Source organism: Acomys minous, assembly GCF_964271855.1.
Source record: "Acomys minous genome assembly, chromosome: 16".
In the NCBI taxonomy this organism is placed as follows: Eukaryota; Metazoa; Chordata; class Mammalia; order Rodentia; family Muridae; genus Acomys; species Acomys minous.
Window position 1 is genome coordinate 12631588 of NC_140498.1, and position 19583 is coordinate 12651170.

At 50.6% G+C, this 19583-nt stretch overlaps 1 protein-coding gene across 1 annotated transcript; it reads left to right on the forward strand.

Moving 5' to 3' along the window:
* The first annotated feature begins 4166 nt into the window (after positions 1–4166).
* Positions 4167–14593, forward strand: IBA57 (iron-sulfur cluster assembly factor IBA57). Its single transcript, XM_084760937.1, has 3 exons — positions 4167–5028; positions 12846–13186; positions 13366–14593. The coding sequence occupies exons 1-3, from the start codon at positions 4688–4690 to the stop codon at positions 13758–13760; spliced, it is 1077 nt and encodes a 358-aa protein (XP_084617063.1). The 5' UTR covers positions 4167–4687; the 3' UTR covers positions 13761–14593.
* Positions 14594–19583: the final 4990 nt, after the last annotated feature.

The following is a 19583-nucleotide window of genomic DNA, read 5'->3' on the forward strand; positions in this document are numbered from 1 at the left end:
GTGTGTGTGTGTGTGTGTGTGTGTGTGTGTGTGAATGTGTGTGAATCCAGAGTCCATAAGAGGGTGTCAGATCCTTCCAAGCTGGACTTAAAAGTGTTTGCAAGGTGGCTGGCTTGTTAAATAGATGCTGGATCCAAATTCTGCTCCTCACGATTATGCAGCAAGAGCTCTAGCTCACCGGAGCCCCATTAACAACTTCTTTAACGTCACCTTAGCAACTCTCATAGGTAGTATTTTCTTTAGGCTGGGCATGATGACACATACCTTTACTCTCAGCACGTGGAAGGCAGACACAGGCAGATCTCTGTGACTTTGGGGCAGGCCTGAAATACAAAGTTACAGGCCACCCAGGGTTACACCTTTCAAAAAAAAAAAAAGTTTTTCCAAGGCCTGGCAGTGGTGGCGCACACCTTTAATCCCAGCACTTGGGAGGCAGAGGCAGCTGGAGCATTGTGAGTTCAAGGCCAGCTTGGTCTACAAAGCGAGGGATAACCAAGACTACTCAGAGGAAACTCTGTCTTGAAAAACCAAAAAAAAATTTTTTTTCTCCTTTATTATCTATTTGAAAGTCACACCCGCTTGGTGTGTTTATATCAGAGATATAAACAAGGGCACTTTCAAGTCTTTGATGTGCTGTGTGAGGTGTGGAGCACTCAAGAGAAACAAATTAGGCACCTAATAGTGTGGGACTGACTTGAGCAGGTTCCTTGCAGAAGATTGTTGGAGCCACACTGAAGCTAGGTGACCCAGGGCAGGGGAAGTGGCCCCCTCTAGGAGGGAGGCCACCTGTCTTTTCTGGGTGCAGCTTCTGACCAGGGATCAGGGCTAACACTCTTTGGAGAAGTGTATGGCACAGTGGCTCCACCTCCATGAAGTACAGCCCCACTACACTCATCCATTTGAAATCAGTCATGAGGCGACGGCACAGTAGCTCCCAGGAGGATTCTAAATCCTGCCTAGGCTTGTCACCATGGTAGGACTGGAGAGTGAGACCTGTCCTTGTCCCCAGGGTTCACCCAAGGAGCTGATGTTCCCATGGTTCAGCAGAAAAGATCATCATCAGCAACAATGAAATCAGCAGAGCTGGCTGGACAAGGCAAAGCAGCGGGCAGTTGGCAAGCGGAAGTGATCAGACGCTCGCTGATCATCTCCTCACAGCCTCTGCAGGTTGAAATGTCAGTGTGGTGGCGCACGCCTTTAGGACTCGGGAGGCAGAGGCAGGCAGATCCCTGTGAGTTCGAGGCCAGCCTGGTCTACAAAGGGAGTACAGGACAGCCAAGGCTAACATAGAGAGAGACTTTGTCTCAAAAAAAACAAACAAAAAACCCCAACAAACAAACAAACAAACAAAAACCAAAAAAAAAAAAAAAAAAAAAAGAAAAAAGAAAAGAAAAAGAAAAAGAAAAGAAAAGAAAGTCAGTGTTAAGACTGGGGCCACACGCAACATGGGTCGAAAGTTGCTACCTGTCTGGACGAACAGCCTAGGTGTCCCTGGTGTCCAGAGGTGAACTTTCTGCCCTTTGGTGCTAACCAAGTTCTGCAAGGTATATTGCATGAGACACATTGCTTTCCAGTAAGTTGATATTTACTGTATCTTAAATGGTGTCTGTTGATAGCACAGAAATTGCTGAAATAGTACCATAGCACATATGCACTCCCTCTCTCTCACTCATATTTATTTATTTAAAGACAGGGTGTAGCCCTGGCTGTCTGGGACTCAATCTATAGACCAGGCTGCCCAGGGACTTAGAGATCCACCTGCCTATGCCCCCCAAGTGCTGGGATTAAAGACACCACCATTGCCAGGCTGCTTTTTTTCTATTTTTATTTTTTTATTTTTTTATTTTTCGAGACAGGGTTTCTCTGTGTGGGCTTGACTGTCCAGGACTTGCTTTGTAGACCAAGCTGGCCTCAAACTCACAGAGATCTGCCTGCTTTTGCCTCCTGAGTACTGGGATTAAAGGCGTGTGCCACCACTGCCCGGCCTCCTTAGTTCTTTTTAAACAAGAGTTTCACTGAGACTACTGGAATTTAAAAAAAAAAAAAAAAAAAAAAAAAAAAGATTTTCCTGAAAAGTCTTGGTATCCTGTCTCTGTTCAGAATCTCACAACACTGGGACCCAAGAGTCTGAAATCAGGTGCCCTTTGAACTCAGGCCTGAACTGTTACCATTCTGAACTTAGACCGGGGACCCAGCACTGAGCATGTTTTCTCTTTCCTTTTCTTAATCTCTCTAGATTACAAATGCCTAATCAGCATAGTCCACCCCACCCCCACCTAATACTCTGGGCTTTCTGTTTCTATGACCTCCATTTTGAGGCAAAAGGCAGGACTTTCTGCTCTCCAAGATGCCGTAGGAATTTCCAACCTACCTACTGACCTTCTATTTCCATCTGGGTTCCTGTTGTGATTGAACACCGTGACCAAAAACCAGATTGGGGAGGGAGTTATTGGGCTTAAGCTTCCACATTGTAGGCCACCACTGAAGGAAGTCAGGGCAGGAACTCAAACTGGGTAGGAACCTAGCGGCAGGAGCTGATGCAGAGGCCATGGACGGGTGCTGCTTACTGGCTTGCCCCCCATGGCTTGTTCAGTCTTTCTTATAGAATCCAGGACCACCAGCCCAGGGATGGCCTCACCCACAATGGGCTGGGCCCTCCCCCATTAATCACTAAGAAAATGCCCTGCACGCTTGCCTGCAGCAGGATCTCATGGAGACATTTTTAAAATCGAGGTTCCCTCCTTGCAGATGACTTTAGCGTGTATCAAGCTGACATAAAACTATCCAGTACACCTGCAGCATTGTCTTTCTCTCAATTGTTAATAAAGTTATCCTTAAGCTTCCTTCTAAGTCCTTTTTTTCTTCTTTTTCTTTTGTCTTATTTTCAATATAGGTTCTATTTGTATAGCCTTGGATGTCCTGCAACCAGCTCTATAGACCAGGCTGGCCTCACAGAGATCCTTCTGGTTCTGCCTCCCCAGCGCTGGTGCTAAAGGCATGCACCACTACTGCCCAGCTCCAAGTCCATTTCTAAATTCTTTTATTAAGAGACTAAGGACACACAAAAGGGAATCCAGTTTCCCTGGTGGCAATATGTTCTAGCATGCACCAAAGAACCAAGAACAGGGTTTTAAAGAGACGTCTGTATAGTCATTTTCATAGGAGTATTACTTCCAGCAGCAAAAATTGGAGACTTCCCAAGTACCCATTAACAGCTGTTTTGTTTGTTTTTTGAGACAGGGTTTCTGTGTGTAGCCTTGGCTGTCCTGGACTCACTTTTAGACAAGGCTGGCCTCGAACTCACAGTGATCCATTCTGCCTCCTGAGCGCTGGGATTAAAGGCGTGTGCTGCCACGACTGGCATTTTTGTTTTTTTAATTTTTTTCCCCATTGACAGCTGAATGCACACGGAAATGTGGGCATTCATATAATGAAATATAATTTTTAAAAAGGGAAGGAAATTCTGACACATGGCCCAGTGTGGATGAATGCTTCATGAAGAGAGCAAGGCACAAGAGGACAGGCAAGGAAGGTTCTCCCAGGCTTCAAACCCACAAGGACAGAACGTGAAGTGTGGATGCCCTGGGCCAGGTGTGTTTTGTGGGGAGGCAGCAGGGAGATGAGGAAGTTCTGGAGTTAGACCGTGGTTGCGGGCTGTGCACCAGTTTGAAGAATGCTGACCTGGCTGCATTGGGAGTTTGTATCAACTTGACACAAACCTAGACGTATCTGGGAAGAGGGAATTTTAAGAAAATGCCTCGGTAAGATTGGCCTGTAGAGCTGGGCGTGGTGGCACACACCTTTAATGCCAGCACTTGGGAGGCAGAGGCAGGTGGATCGCTGTGAGTTCGAGGCTAGCAGCAAGCCCAGGACAGCCAAGGCTAACACAGAGAAACCCTGTCTCAAAAATAAAAAAAAAAAAAAAAAAAAAAAATTGGCCTGTAGGCAAGTCTCTGGAGATACTATCTTGGTCAAGGACTGATGTGAGAGGGCCCAGCTCACTGTAGGCAGGTGATCCTGGGGTGTGCCAGAAAGCAGGCTGAACAAGCCTTAAGAAGCAAGCCAGGAGAAAGATTCCTCCTGCCCTGAGTTCTCTCAGTAATTGGGTGTGACCTGAGAGTTTTCAGATGAAATAAACCCCCTTTCCTCAAGTTGCTTTTGGTCATGTTTATTATAGCAATAAAAAAGTAAGACAGTGGCGAAGGTGGTACATTTTATACTGTCTATATTTAATCACAGTGAAGAAATGCCTGAGCAATTTTCTTTCTTCCTTTCTTCAGGGCAGTACTGAGGATAGAAACCAAGGCTTTGTGCTTGCTAGAAAGTGCTCTACCACAGAGCTATTTCCTGCCCTTTTGCTTTTTATTTGGAGACAGGAATTTAAGTTGCCCAGGTACGTCTTGAACTGGCATCCTCCTGCCTCTGAATCCTAAGAGCTGGCCGGGATTGCACACCACGCTCGGTATAAGATGTCAAATTTCACGTTTATGTTTTTAAACACACCACAAAGGGCTTGAACAGAAGCCCAGTAAGGAAAAGGCCGACCAATGGCTCTAGCCTTGGAGTATATCTGGGCTTGCGCACCCATAGACTGGCCGTGGCCCCGCCCATCTCTCCCCCACGCACGCGCGTCATCCGCCGCCGCCGCCAGGGGCCGCTGTGGCGCCCGTCCTCACTCGCGCCCAAGATGGCAGCCGCGGCGCTGCTTCGGGGCGCGGCTGTGGGGCGCGGCAGCTCTGCTTGGCGCGGGCGGCCGAGCGGGATCCCGAGACGCTGCCTGGCCCGTGGCTCCGGCCTTCTGGGCAGCAACCCTGCGGATGGCGTGGCCTGGACTTGCTTCCGGCTGGACTCGCGCGCCTTAGTGCGCGTGCGCGGCCCGGACGCTGCCCCGTTCCTGTCGGGACTGTTGACCAATGAGCTGCCGATTTCGGGACCTCCGACCGGCGAGGCTCAGTCCTCTGCGCCTGCGGCATATGCCCACTTCCTGAATGTGCAGGGACGCACTCTGTATGACGTCATCTTATATGGGTGAGCTTGGGCAGCCGGGAGAGGCAGTAGTAGAGTGGTAGGGGAGCAAGCTAAGGAGTACTCCCAGGAGGAGCAGCGAAGGTTGTCCGGGATAAGAGTTCTAGGGGATGCTGGCAAGAGGGCCCTGGGTTTTAATGATTAAAAAAAAAAAAAAAAAGATGCCAGGCAACAGATATATGGAAAAGCTTATTATATGAGCATGGGCAGAGAAAGAAGAGGGGGCACCCCAGAAAGAAAGAGACAGAGACAGAGGGAGGGAGGAAGAAAGAAAGAGGTAAGAGGGAGGGGCGAGGTGGGTCTGTCCTTTTATATACTGGGCAGGGCCACGCCCAGCGGCAGGTAGGCAATGACATCACAGGCAGACTGGGGCAGAATCCTAACGCTGGGAAGAGGCTGAATTAGATGACTCTGGAAAAAGGTTTCTAGAGCCCACCTAGAGCCCGATGCCTATGGAAGGCAAACAGGTTGGGCTAGTTACTTGCATGGAGTCTTGTCCCTGGGCCCTCAACCAGTCCGGTCAGAAGCTGCTGGAGTTACACATCTTCGAGACGAGGGCTCCGGCCCTTGTCACTCCCTCCTCATTGCATGGAAAGAGAGGTTTTGTTGGGAACAAGCAAAAGAAACTTGTTCCAAGTGCAGCCATTTTGCTTTCAGTTTCCATTTAATCACAGGGGGACACTTAAGTTCAAGGTCCCAGGCCCTAGGGGAGCTGGGGACTTCACAGTAGCTCAACAGCCTCTGTTGGAAGGAGATAGTTGTCTGAGTCCAGCCATCTCAAGGGCAGCTTCTCCATCTTGCTGGCAGGGTCAAACAAGTTCATGTTCCCAGGCCCAGGAACCGATTCCTATCCTGATTGGTAGGAACTCCCTTGCTCAACTCTTTATATCAAAATATGATTGGACAATGCTGCAGCCCATCCTGTTCCCTCACACTTTAGCTTTATGGCTTCATCCTTTAAATATGCTGCACAACTTCCTCTCAAAGTTGCAGTTCAAAACAAACAAACAAAAAACGCGGGGCTGTTGTGGCGCATGTCTTTAATCCCAGTACTTGAGAGGCAGAGGCAGGCAGATCTCTGAGTTCAAGGCCAGCCTGGTCTACAAAGTGAGTCCAGAACAGCCAAGGCCATCACAGAGAAACCCTGTCTGGAAAAACAAAAAACAAAAACAAAACAAAACAGAAACCCCAAAACAAAGTTGCAGTTCACTGTATGGCCATACCACCCTGAAAGCTCTCGATCTCTTATGATCTTGGAAGCAAAGTTGCAGTTCAGCTCGCAGGTCTGTTCTGTGGCCCTGATCAATCAGTAGCGGCTTCATTACAATCAGTTTTTGTCTTTTTTTTTTTAAACAGAATTAATTCACTTTATTTTTCTTGTAAAAACCCTTACAATCAGTTTTTGTCATCCACGTGGACCTGCTGTTTGAGTTAGGTTGGATCTAAGTGGACCCCATAGCAATTTCATTGACCCTTGGGGCTTTATTCAGAGAGCCACTCTGTACAGCCGCTCTCCACAGTGACAGATTGTACTGGTCGGTTCCTCTTTGCAATGCCAGCTGTTTGCCTGTATGGTCTCATCAGCTATGCAGACCTGGCTGTGGCTGTGATGAGCGCTTGCTGGCCAGTCTGGCCAGGGCCTGTGTTTGTAGCAGGGAGTTCTCAGTTGCACAGCTTCCCAGGACCTAAGTCCTGAAATCTCAGCACCATCTAGCAGGCGTGTGTGTCCCGGAGCAGGAGACCCATCCTCCTTGGCCAGTCCCTGGGCTGTCCCTCCTTCATTCCTACCGAAGTGCCGTCCTGGCTGCCTGTCTGAGCTGCCTGGGATCGGTCTGTCTGTCTTTCTTTTTCTTTTTTTTTGAGACAGGGTTTCTCTGTGTAGCCCTGGCTGTCCTGGACTTGCTTTTTGTGGACCAGGCTAGCCTCGAACTCACAGTGATCCGTCTGCCTCTACCTCCTGGGATTAAAGGCATGCGCCACCATGCCCAGCTGCCTGGGGTCTTTCTAAGTTGGGTTTTGGTGAGCATAGTCAGATGCTCAGATGCGTAAGAGTGTGTCGAGACTCTTCCTGTCTGGAGAGTCTTCCCTGAACCCTTGAGGGTGGCCGTCCTGGAGGATGAAAGTGGTCTCCGAGAACTGGCGGCCATGACATCGTTACACAGTAGTTGTCTGCATTCTGGGGGAGAAATCTAGAGTGTCTGTCTCCAGTAGCTGAAAGGCCACAATGACGTGCCTTCCAGAGACCTTTTTTCCATATTACATCGCTTAGTGGAATCTCTGAGTTTAGAACTGAGTCAGCAAATGACAACCCTTGGGCCAGACGCAGTATGATGCTTTGGTATATAGAGTTCTGTAAGAATCTCAGCACACACATTTCCTCCCCTCAGCCTGAGACTGTGTCTTCCAGGCAGTATTAGGGCTGAGGTGGCTCCTGGCCTCAAGCCAAACAGGTCACGGCCCTTTGTAGAAAACGTGCGTAGACCCCATACTGGAGGTTTGGATCTGACTACATTTTTTGTTTTGTTTTGTTTTGTTTGAGACAGGGTCTCTCTGTGTAGCCTTGGCTGTCCTGGACTTGCTTTGTAGACCAGGCTGGCCTTGAACTCACAGCGGTCCGCCTGCCTCTGCCTCCCGTCTCGAGTGCACATTTCCAGGATGCCATCATCTTTGTGTTATCAATAGGCTGCTGAGGGTCTTGGGCCAGCAAGAAGTTTATTCAAGTGCCAGTCTTTGGTGGCTTCCATTCCTCTTGGTGGTTGGCAGTGTAGTGGCAGTTGCTATAGAAGCAGGAGTGTGTGGGCGCCCTCTAGTGTTGTAGACCTTGAGCGTCTGCAGCCTTGGCCGTACAAGTGTTTACAGCTCTTGGGGACCTAGTACAGGGATCCCTCTACTCTTAGCAGCAGCCAGTGTTACAGCTCCTGTATGGACCGAGGAAGTTGGGATTCCTTAGCTGTTAATACCAGCTATTGCCACAGCTCCTCTGTACAGGGTCTTAGAAGCTCTTTGATTGGCTCTTTTATCCTTCAGTCTGAGCTTTCCCCCTCTTGCTGTCTCTACGTGTGCCACACTTCTTCCTGCCCTGGCTGTTGCTGGCCTGCTCAGCTGTCGCCTCAGCTGTCAGGCAGCTGGCAGTCTTGCTTTCTCTGCAGCCTGGCTTGTCAGCTGCTCAGCCGCCGCTGCCACTGTCATTCCACCGCCTCTGCTGACCTCTGCTGTCTCTGACATTATGTCTCTGCTACCAGCAAAGCCTACACTACTAAGATCAAGAAAAGAGCGCGAGAGAAGCCTTTTCCTGGGCCTGCTGCTCCCATACTGGCGTGCAGCTCAGGAGAGTCTCTCCACGACTTGCTAAGTGAGCCTCTACAGCCTGTTTGCATAGCCCCAGAAGGGGTGTTTGGACCAATCACAGACTTGGCTGTTGGTACCCTCATGATGACTGGGGATTGTGTTTTGGACTGTCATAAGCCCGTGTGCTTAGCGATAGTTACAGTTCTTCTTCTAGGTTACTAGAGAGATGCTGTCCGTCTAGTCTGGGTTGCAAGTGGTTGCAACATCATCCAGAGTTCGTTGAGACTTGTGATGGCAAAAAGCCTGGTAAAACTGTTCCAACCCTGGTAGATGTTGTGCAGTTAGCAGGGTCACTCTGCTGCAGTTACCCGAGAAGGGTTCCATGCGGCTGCTGCTGGCACAGGGTGGTCTGCCTCCCTGTTCGACAGCTCTTCTGTTCAGGGAAGCAAGGGGGAGTCCAGCAGCTGCCAAGTGGTAAATCGCCCACCCCCAAACATCTTTGCTTACTCATAAAACAAAAATAAACCCCAGGGCTGCATGCAAATCGAAGTTTAACTAACTCGATAGGACTTGGGATTGTCTAGAAAACAAACCTCCAGGCATGTCTGTGAGGCAGGTTCTAGATTAGGAAACTGAGGTGAGGAGACTTAACCCTGAAGTGGGGGCACAGGAGGTGCGGCAGCACCAGCCCACGGCCTGGGACCCAGGAGTGAAAAACAGGAGGAAGCAAACTGAGCACCAGCGTTCAGCTCTCTCTCCTTCCTGATTGCAGATGCAGGGTGACCAGTAGCCTCAAGCGCCGGCCACCATGCCCTCGTCCCCATAATGGGCTGCCTCCCAAAACCAGCCTCCAATAAACTGCTCCTTAAGTGGCTTCTGTTCAGATACTTGGTTACAGCAGTGAGAAAAGGGACTAATACAAACACTAGTGGGTTTTTGGTTATTATTATTATTATTATTTTTAAAGATCTTACATAGCTCAGGCTGATCTTGAGTTCTTGATTTAGCAACCCTGAACTTATGATCCTGTAGTCTCCACCTCCCAAATACAGGGATTACAGGTGTGTGCCACCACGCTCAGCTAATAGTGATTAAAAAAAAAAACTCCAGATTTTTACAGTGCTCAATACTGTTCTGAACTTGGGGACAGATGAATTTGTTTTACCTGCCTCATGCATTTATTTCTTTCCCTCCTAAGGCTTTCATATCTGCAATTTTCCTTAATTACCTTGGGCTTTCTGTTTCAATACTTCTTATACAGGTGATCCCTGACCTCTGTGGTTGGACATAGGATCCTCTCTACTGTGGTTCTGGGGATTGAACCCAGGGCTTCATGCAAGCCCTCTCCCAGAGCTGTATCGCCTTTAACGAATTTAGGATTTTTTTTTCACTGTGATGGTACAAGAAATATATGATTTCAGTAGAGACTAAAGTTGGAAATTTGAATTTGGCTCTTTGGTCCAGGATCCATAGTGCCTCACCATAGCTACAAACCACAGGACTATCAGAAGACCTCTAGTGGGTGACAGCATGTGTGCTTGCTGCTGAGCTAGGATGTTCAGCAGGTTGGGTGTGTTTAAGGTCTGATGTGCTTGTTTGGGTGAAACTCCACCAGAAACCGCGTGTTCATCCTGGTGGCTGTGAAGGTGCTGTCTGTAGTGTTGTCTTGAGTTCCATCCCTTTCCTTCAGGTTTCTGTCCCCATTGTCATAGCTGGACCCTCCTCCCTCAGCTAATCAGCTGCTCTGTGAGGGACTTTGCTTTGATTTCTTATGGCCTCTTTCTCTTTTTCACGTTTCCCTACCTGACAGAGTTGTAGCACCAGTTCTTGTTAGTGATCTGTTTCATCCCGTTTTTGTGCTATAGGGACTATTTGCCCCTACCTGGGACAGCTGGGTTTTGTAGCTTCAGGACTCAGTCAGTGTATGACTTGCTGTTCTGTATGCTCTGGCACCGCCTCAGGTCTCTCCTCCTCTTCCTCTTCCTCCTCCTTTCCTTCTTTAATTAAAAAGATTTATTAATTTAGTTTGTGTGTTCGATTGCTTTGTATTTATATCTGTGCACCTGGCGTATACCTGTGTATGGTTTGAGCCTCCATGCGGTGCTCAGAACCGAGCCAGGTCCTCTGCAAGAACAAAGCCCTCTTAACCGCCGAGCCGTCTCTCCAGCCCCTGCTCTCAGGTCTGAGTCTTAGCTCTCTTCACATGCCGGGGAATACCTGGGAAGGGGCCACAGGAGGGTTGACCGGGTGCAGATGCAGGGAAGGGGCCACAGGAGGGTGGATCGGGTGCAGATGCAGGGAAGGGGCCACAGGAGGGGTGGATCGGGTGCAGATCCAACTTGTCCAGTGTTTCACGTAGCCCCCGCTCTTTGATTCTCATCCAGTTCAAGGTGCCATCTCTCCTCAGCGGTTTGAAGAATGGTCCCGTGCAGGTCCTAGGCTGTTTGCCTGACTGGGGCCATCCTCTGCCCTGCATTCTTTTTTATTTTTTATTTTTTTTTAAATCTCATTTTCTGTCTTTGTCTTTTTCTCTGTCTCTATTGATGCCTCACTGTCTTTTCACCTCCATTTCTAAAGTTAGATAACATTTAAAGTTCACTTGAATATTTATTTACTTATTTGTATGTGCATGTGTCTGCTTGTGTGTGCACTGTGCAGTGCCCAGGAAAGCTAGAAGAAGACATCAGATACCCCAAAACTGGAGTTACAAACAGTTGTAAGCCGTTGTTGGGTGTGGGTGTTGGGAACCATACCTGGGACATCTGTAAGAGCAGTAAATGCTTTCAACTGCTGAGCCATATTCCAGCTCCTGGTTTATTACTATTGTGTGTGTGTGTGTGTGTGTGTGTGTGAGTCATATCTGTGTGCGGGCATGTGTGCATGCCATGGCATGTGTCTGGAGGTCAGGATAACCTTGTAGTGTCCTCTCCATTCACCTTTCTGTGGCTGCTAGGAATTAAGTTCAGACCATGCACCAGGCTTTCCCAGCAAACATCCTCACTCACTGAGCCCTCTCACTGGCTCTGATATCTAAAATTAAAAAAAAAAAATTTTTTTTTTGCCTTTCTCTCTCTGTGTGTGTGTGTGTACATATGAAAGCCAGAGAGACACTGTAGTGTCCCTATCAATCTACACAACTGTTTTTCACACTTCCTATTTATTTATTTATTTATTTATTTATTTAGTGTTGTGTGCACATGCCATGGTGTACACGCAGAGGTCAGAGGGCATCTTTTGGGAGTTTGGGAGTCCCTTCCACCATGCTGTTCTTGGAGGTCAAACTCAGGTTGTCAGTCTTGGCAAGTGCCTTTTCCCGCAGAGACATCTCGTCAGCCCTGCTGGTGCCCCCCACCCCCACCCCTTTTTAACCATAAGCTTAGTCTTCACCATGGAGCCAGAGAGGCCGTGAAGTCCTGTCCCAGGTAGGACTGGCCAGGAGCCTGGCTGAGGCTTTGGGTAGCCTCAGTCTGTGTCTGGGTGGTGTGCCTCTTAGTGTGTGTGCTTCACCCTGGTCAGGGCACTGGAGCCTGTCCTATGATTGGCCGCGAGGAGCAGGGAGGTCAGAGGAGGAGGCTGAGGCAGGCGCCTGCAATGCCCAGCCACCTTCACAAGAGCTCTTTTCCCAGGTGGTGACTGTACATTTTTTGGTCTGACTGAGTCCATTTGCGGCCCTTGGGTAGTCTTGGCACCTTCCTGGGTATTCAGCCAGTCCGTGGAAGGATATATACTACCCAGGTCTTAACCTCCTACTTGTCCTATACCCCCACACCTCTAAGGAACTGGGGCTCTGCCCTCTGCCCTCCCGCAATCTAGTGGGGAGATCCTCTTATCATAGAGCCTCGGTGGTAGGAGGATGGGTCCGATTCAGCCACCTAGGGCCTCTGGGCTCAGCACCTACTCAGAGTAGTGCCTTGTTGAGAGCTGTCACAGCTCTGCTGCCTATGGTGGCTGGGGGCTGCACCGTCAGCGTGCTTTGCTGTTCTTAGCTGTGGTGTGTGTGATTCTGTCTCTGTGTGAGTTGTGCAGGCCCAGCCCTGTGTGGATCTGAGGGCACTCTCTGCGCATAGGTCCTGTTAGAACGTTTTATAAGCTCAGCCTTGTGTGGACAGACACTGTCCTCTTGTGTTGATTCCCACAGTGCACTTAGCTGCCTATGGGACACTTCTCGGGAGTGTCTTGTGTGGCCAGGGGCAGGGCTCTGTGTACCCATCTGTGCTTCCTGAGAAGACCGAAGTCTGCCCGCCCTAATGTGGCAGGGCAGACCCACACGTCCCAGGTCATGGCTCTGTACATTGGCCATCTCCATTTGCCTGTCTGCTCGTGTGGAGGCAACTCTAGGGGCAGTCTCATGTCACTGTGGGCATGATAGTTAGTCGGCTATGAGCGACCATGGCTGTAGCTCAAGGGACACAGACCACACACTGGAGGGGCAGCCCTATGTGGCCCAGGCTACTATCCTCTGTGTTTTGGTCTTCATGAGCTGGCAGTGGGTAGAAATTCTGGCCAATCCTAAGCCAGTGTATCTCCTGCAGATTCCCCGAGTGCACCGAAGAGGCACCAGGCTTTCTCCTGGAGTGTGACAGCTCTGTGCTGGGTGCCTTACAGAAGCACCTCACCATGTACAAGATCCGGCGGAAGGTCACCGTGGAGCCACATCCAGAGCTCCACGTGTGGGCTGTGCTACCCCGCACCCCCCAGAACCCTGGGCTTGCACCACTAGAAGAGAGGGTGGAAGCTGTCACTGTCCTTACCCGTGACCCCCGGACTATACGTATGGGGTGGCGGCTTCTCACTCGGCAGGATGGCCCAGCTCTGGTGCCCAGAGGACAGCTTGGGGATCTCCAAGATTATCACACACACCGATACCAGCAAGGTATGAGTAGAGTGGAGAGGGGCAGCTATGTCAGGCTGGTGTTGGGTTGGGTGGCATATGGGGGGGGTCAGGTGGACCCCAGAAGGAGCTGAGGGGTTAGATGGAGTTGGCCTGCAGGTCTGTACTTGTTGCTGGGCATACTGAGTTCATTCTCTTGGTTTTTTTTTTGAACCCCACAGGCATCCCTGAGGGGGTTTGTGACCTGCCCCCAGGGATGGCCCTACCCCTGGAGTCCAACCTGGTCTTCATGAATGGCGTGAGCTTCACCAAGGGCTGCTACATTGGACAGGAGCTGACGGCCCGCACCCACCACACAGGTGTCATTCGCAAGCGCCTCTTCCCTGTGAGGCTTGAAGGCTCCCTGCCTGCCAGTGGCATCAGCCCTGGCACCTTGGTGGTGGTGACTGCAACAGGCCAGGCAGCGGGCAAATTCAGGGCCGGCCAGGGACATGTGGGACTTGCTTTGCTGCGGTCAGAGACGATCAAGGGTCCTCTCCACATCAACACCTCCGAGAGCCAACAGGTGGCTGTGACTGCCTCGGTGCCGGACTGGTGGCCCACGGCTGCCAAGTAGCTGGATGCTCTGGAGCTCCAGTGGCCTTAGAGTCACCAGGTGCCTCTGAGCCTCTGCCCAAGGCCTTCTGCTCCGTATGCTGCGCCGTGTTGGGCTTGAGTTTCCCCTCCCGTTGTGGCCTCCTGGAACACTCAGACTGGGAAAGTTCCATGTGTTCCAGGCTACAGACTGGGTGATGGAAGCTTCTTGCAAAGGGTCCTACTCTTGCAGGCTGTCCTTTCCTGAGAAAGTCGGTGCCTGGGGACAGAGTCACCACCCTGATGCTGGGAGCCAGAAAGATCTGCACTCTCATTTGGACCAGATTCTGAATGAGATTTGATAAAGTCCATGGGCTGAGGAGAGGATGAGGCCTGTGTCCAGTGCCAGGTCCCTAGCCTTGTTTTCCTTTGAGGAAGGTACTCTGTGTGCCTGCCAAGTTGCTGGGCCAGGCCTTGTGTTTTCTTGCAACTCGTCTCAGGGCATGGAGTGTATAGGTTGTGTGCAGGGTGGGGGAAGTCAGATCCCTTGGACTGGGGCACCTGTCCTGTAAGCCACAGGGACTGCATGCCCACTGTCCCAAGGGCTTTTGTCACTCCTCAGAGTGAGCTGCTGGCTTTCCACACTCCCCTAGGAGGGTGAGGCCTGGGGCTCAGGTCCATCTGGGGGGAGCTTCTGCTTGGCTCACCTTTTTGCTGGTTTGGGGTGTCACTATGTGCTTTTAGTAGGGAGTGAATTGCTGGCTTCTAACGGGGTGCATGCCTCTCTCTGAACCACTTTTTTTCTAACCTTTGTAATGTGAACTGGGGGGGTCTCACCACGAAGCCGAAGGACTAGTAAAGTGTGGTCTGCAAACAGCCTCTTTGGATGTGTTGTTTGATTTCACTTCGGGTAGGTCTGGTAGAACAGACCCATGGGACAGCTGTCCCTAGAGATCGATGAGCACACTAGATGTAGTTATGTAGCCCTGGTTGGCCTTGAACTTGAGATTCTCCTGCCTCAGCTTCATGAGTGCTAGATTGACAGGCAAGTACCGCTGTGTTTCACAAGATACACCCTTCTCTCCCCTACCCCCAAAAGATGTATTTTTATGCCTGTATGCCTGTATTTATGGATGGGTGTCTGGGTGCCTAATGGCGCACAAAATGAAGGTTATCAGCTTCCCAGGAGTTGGGGTTACAGGTGGTTCTGAGCCGCTGGAGGTACATGGTAGGAATTGAACTTGGATCCCCTGCAAGGGCAGCAAGTATTCCTTGTTTGTTTGTTTGCTTGCTTGCTTGCTTTTTTGAGACAGAATTTCTCTGTGTAGCCTTGGCTGTCCTGGACCTCACTCATTAGACTAGGCTGGCTTTGCACCCACAGAGATCCTCCTGGAATTAAAGGTGTGTACCACTACACCTGGCTAGACCCAATAAAGTTATTTCAACAGAATTCTATGGTCCATACTGGGCTGGTAGGAAGTGGGGAGGCCCCTGAGCCTAGGCACAGGGAGTGGGTGCCCAGGCTTCAGGGTTTAGGATGGACAGTTCTAATCTGTTTTCTACAGTGCCCCCAGGGTAAAACCACAGAGGGCTGGGGCACAAGTAGCCATGGGGAGTGGGGACATCTAAGAACTGTGACTTTGGAGGCCACTAGGCTAGAGTTCTAGGTAAGCTCTGAACTGAAGTGCAGCTTGCAGCAGCTTAGAAGGCAGTATGGACATGGGGTCCCCTGAGTGGACTGGTGATTTGAGGGTGGCCTCCCTCTTAGGTAGGATTTGATGGGGTACCCTGAATGACCTCACTCCCCAAGGTACTGAATGGACAGCCAGTGTGGGGGACAAGGACCTGGCAGAGACAACTTGGAGGATGGATTGCTTCTGCTCACAATTTCAGGGGGTTGCAGGCTCATAGCAGTGAAAAGTGTGGCAAGTCCCTCACATGGTAAGACACTAGGAGGAAGCAGAGAAAGGGCACCCAAAGGCAGCTACAGCCTTCAAAACAGAAGGCCAGTCTTCACACTCCACAGGTTCCACAGCCTTCCAAGCAGCACCAGGGGCTGAGGACCACTGTGAGGTCAGACATGAGCCCTGAGGAGGATGTTTCACTTGAGGCACGTACATGGGCTATGCAGGTGCCAGCACTGGGGACAGACCCTGCCTGTCCTGCTCAGATGGGGTGCCTGGCCTGGCCTATGACAGCTTTGTGCCCTGCGGCCCCCTTGTCTCTGGCAGCCTGTCCACTCAGCCACAAGGCTGCGCTTGCGTTGGGGTAAACAATACACTGTGCCCTGGAAGCCTGTGACTGCTGGGCTCCTGCTGACCCCACCTGGTGGCTTTTAAAATCAACCTCTGAGGATTCCAGGCAGCTTCCTTTTGGGCTGCAGTCATGTGACTGGCTTTTGCCCTTTCAGACCTGATGGGGAAGTGCTCACACACACAGAAAGAGGCCAGGAAGGTTCTAAGGCAGGCCTATTGGGTCAGGACACGGTGAGTCCCAAAAGAGGTGAGTCCTGTTTCAGGCCAAGGCAGGCCTGCTGCCTGCTGTTGGGTTCTCACGGTGGAGAGATCTGCCTCAGCAGTTTAGAAAAAGAACTACACAGTAAAAGTGTAAGAAGCTGTGCACTGGGCTGACCTGCAGGCTCCACAGGGCCGTTCCTACTTATGCAGGTGTGCATCTGGTCTTCCTGTTCTCATAGGATCTGCATGTACCCCGGTGCAGACACTTGAAAACCCTTAACTGCTTTCCACTGTGTTTTGTAAAAACTGCAAAGCTGTGACAAATAAACTGATTAAGGGGGGCGGGGAAAGTGTAGCTGTTACTCTGGACTTTTTTTTTTTTTTAACCACATCCAAACCAGGATTTAGGGACTGCATTCCTAGGTTACAGGGTCTCAAAACCTTTGACACCACATCCCAAGTTAACAAGCTGTCTGTTCTACTCTCTGCTGCTAGGTGGGCAGGAGTGGCCTTGGGGACAGGCCCCTAGAACCTGTGAGGCCAGAAGGCAGGAAGGAGCAGGGGTAAATTTACTTCTGCCGGGGTCATGCAGCATGACGGGCACAGGTGATTTAAGTGACTTTAGTGGGCTCAAGCTGTAGGGGTGATTCCAAGTTCCTGGGTACCTGGCTCCTCAGGAAAAAGTTGAAGTCCTCTTGTCAAGGGGGCGGGGCCAGGCTCTGAGCTAAATCCTGCACCAGACACTAGGAGCTGACTAGCCTGGGGAGAGCAGGGTCTTCCCAGCCAGGGAAATTTCAGGTGCCAGAACCCCACAGTATACTGGAAAAATACCGCGCATGCTCACCAGAATCCTATGAGAAAGGACCAGCAGAAAGACAAGTTTAAAGATGGAGTACCTGGTACATCGTGTAAGACAAATATGTGGAATATATTAGAGGCAAAGGGTTTACATCTCAGTAAGAGCAGGAGAGGGACTAGTGATTAGCAGCGGATGAGGCGGGAGGGAGAGGGGAGGGCTCCGTTAACAGGTGCAAGGTCACAGGAGCTGGGGCAAACACAGTCTCTTCTACTACATGGAAGGGCGACCAGACAATGGTACTGGAAGCACGTGGTGAATGTTCTCATCACAAAGAAATGGTGACTGTGTGGGATGGTGTCACCCAACCACTCTGAGTTGCGCATCCTCACAAGATGTATACAATGCACCAGCCATCGCACATCAACCTCCGAAAGACCCGAGAAGTGGCTGCCAGGATTAAAGTACAGTGTGGGGAAGTGAGGGCTACTGAACGGCTCAATCACGTTTGTAAAAAGAGATGTTCTAAGGCAAAAGTGAAATATGGCAAGACCCCGACTGGAGAAAAAAAAAGCTTCGCCTACAAAGAATTCTATCCGTATGTTTTCTGGGGAATTGGGAGCTGGGGACCACTGAGCCTTAAGAATGATCGTCCTATAGCATAGAGAAGACAGGAGAGTGCAGCTAGGGCAGAAGACAAGAAGGACAGTGTGATTCAGCATCCAGGAACTTTAGGGTAAGTTCAGAAGGACGAGAAGGAGACCTCGGGCAGAGGCGTAATGTAAATTATATTGGTAAACCGGAGTGCTATTGGAGTTTGTTGAAAGTGGGTTCTGGGACCAAGGAGGCCCCCCCTTATCCTAGACTCCAGTATTTTTGTTTCAAGTCCCCTCACCCACCCCCTTCCCCCTCACCCCCCCACCCCCCACCACTGCCGACTCCTAACTCCTTATCCTTGCTTGGGTTGTAGTGCTGTCTCTGTAATGGGGAGAAAGGAAAACAGAAAACAGTTAAGGATACTAAAGCACCGTACTTGAAGAAAAGCTAGAAGGCCAGCCCTTTCCAACAGAGTCACTGCTCCTGTTTATGTCCTCCCAGCCCTCCCCAGGGTGCCCTGCGGTTACCCCTACTTATAAAGCGGTGGCCCAGGGGTTCTTTGTCAAACTCTTCCATGGGGGAGATGACCCTATGACTGGGGCAGGGCTGACCGAGCTGTGTCACAACACACAGCTTCACAGCTGTCACTTGGGTCCCTTTAGCTTTGTCTGATCACAGTCTTCAGCCTGTTGCCTCAATGGCCTGGTTTGGATCAGGGCTAGGGCATCCTGTGCAGGGACCAAGGCGGTGCCATATAGGTACTGTGAGGAACTCTGTACCATCAGCTGCCTTGTCACATGTGACAGGAACGGGCCACACTCCTTACTGGCAAGGATGAAGCAAGTGGAGCAAGCAGGTCATTGAGATATAGGAAGCCAATAGTGGCCTTCCAGAGGGGCCTCTGTTCCTTTCTTTCTCTCTTGCTTGCCTTAAAAGCAAACAAACAATCAAAAAACCAGGGTCTTATATATACCCAATACTGGCCTTGAAGTCAGTCTATGGCTGAAGATGACGTTGAACGTCAGAAACTTCAGAATCCACCCTTAAGAGCTGGGGTGACAGGTGTGCACCACTACACCTGGGTTTTGTGGGGATGCTCTGTCCCATAACATGTTGGCAGCAATAGCCTAGCTGCCTCCTAGAGCATCCTTCCCGCTCCTCCCACCCCTCCAGGGGTGCCGAGGTCTGAACCTGTGAGCCCTACACACTCATCAATGTTTATCTTCCCGTAAAAGCACAGTGCCTCCTCTCTCTCTCTCTCTCTCTCTCTCTCTCTCTCTCTCTCTCTCTCTAGTACATAAAGCTAGGAGGCTGTGAAGCAGGTGTGCCGGACAAGACCTCTCCCAGAAGTCTCTGCCAGGGCCACAGCCTGAGGACACAGGAGGGGTACAAGCCACTACAAAGTGCTGGTTCCCAGGCAGGAAAGGGGAAGGGCAGCTCCTCTTTCAAACATACTGTCTGGAAGCTTGTCCAGCTTGGAGGAGAGAATGTAGGGGAGGGGCAGAGCTGCAGAAGGGGAAGGGTTACAGAGAGAAAAGCCCAGGGTGGGAAGACATGGTCAGAGGGGAGGAGGAGCTGTGGAGTAGCGGTCCAGGCCTTGTGGACACCCCTGGATGCTTCACTTGGGGGCTAGGACAGCAGAGCCATGGTCCTGTGTGTCTCCAGCCTCTTTGCTTTTGTCTCCTAGTATGTATGCCCCCAGCCCTGTGTTTTTAACTACTCCATCAGGGCCCACATACTGCCTTTTGGTCTGCGTGTGTCCACCAAGCGGAGGACTTCCATTCTCATGGCCTCTTTCCCATGGCCGCTGCCTGGGGCATCCAAGCAGGTGCTTCAGCTCCCTGCTGCTCATGTCCTCTTCAGTTCTGTCAATGAGATTCTCTCCTTAAAAAAAAAAACACCCAGCTGTAAGAGTCCCTGGAAATGCATTCCCGTGGGAATTGCTATCTGTGGCTTTGGAGTTAGAAACTGCTTCTCTCTTACATTCCGATATGACTAGAGAGACCCAGGGAACAGC

Excerpts from the sequence above, each read along its gene's own strand:
- IBA57 (XM_084760937.1), top strand. The coding sequence starts at position 4,688 with ATGGCAGCCGCGGCGCTGCTTCGGGGCGCGGCTGTGGGGCGCGGCAGC. Across the intron at positions 5,029-12,845 it reads TATGACGTCATCTTATATGG|ATTCCCCGAGTGCACCGAAG; the intron begins GTGAGCTTGGGC and ends TATCTCCTGCAG. Across the intron at positions 13,187-13,365 it reads CACACACCGATACCAGCAAG|GCATCCCTGAGGGGGTTTGT; the intron begins GTATGAGTAGAG and ends TGAACCCCACAG.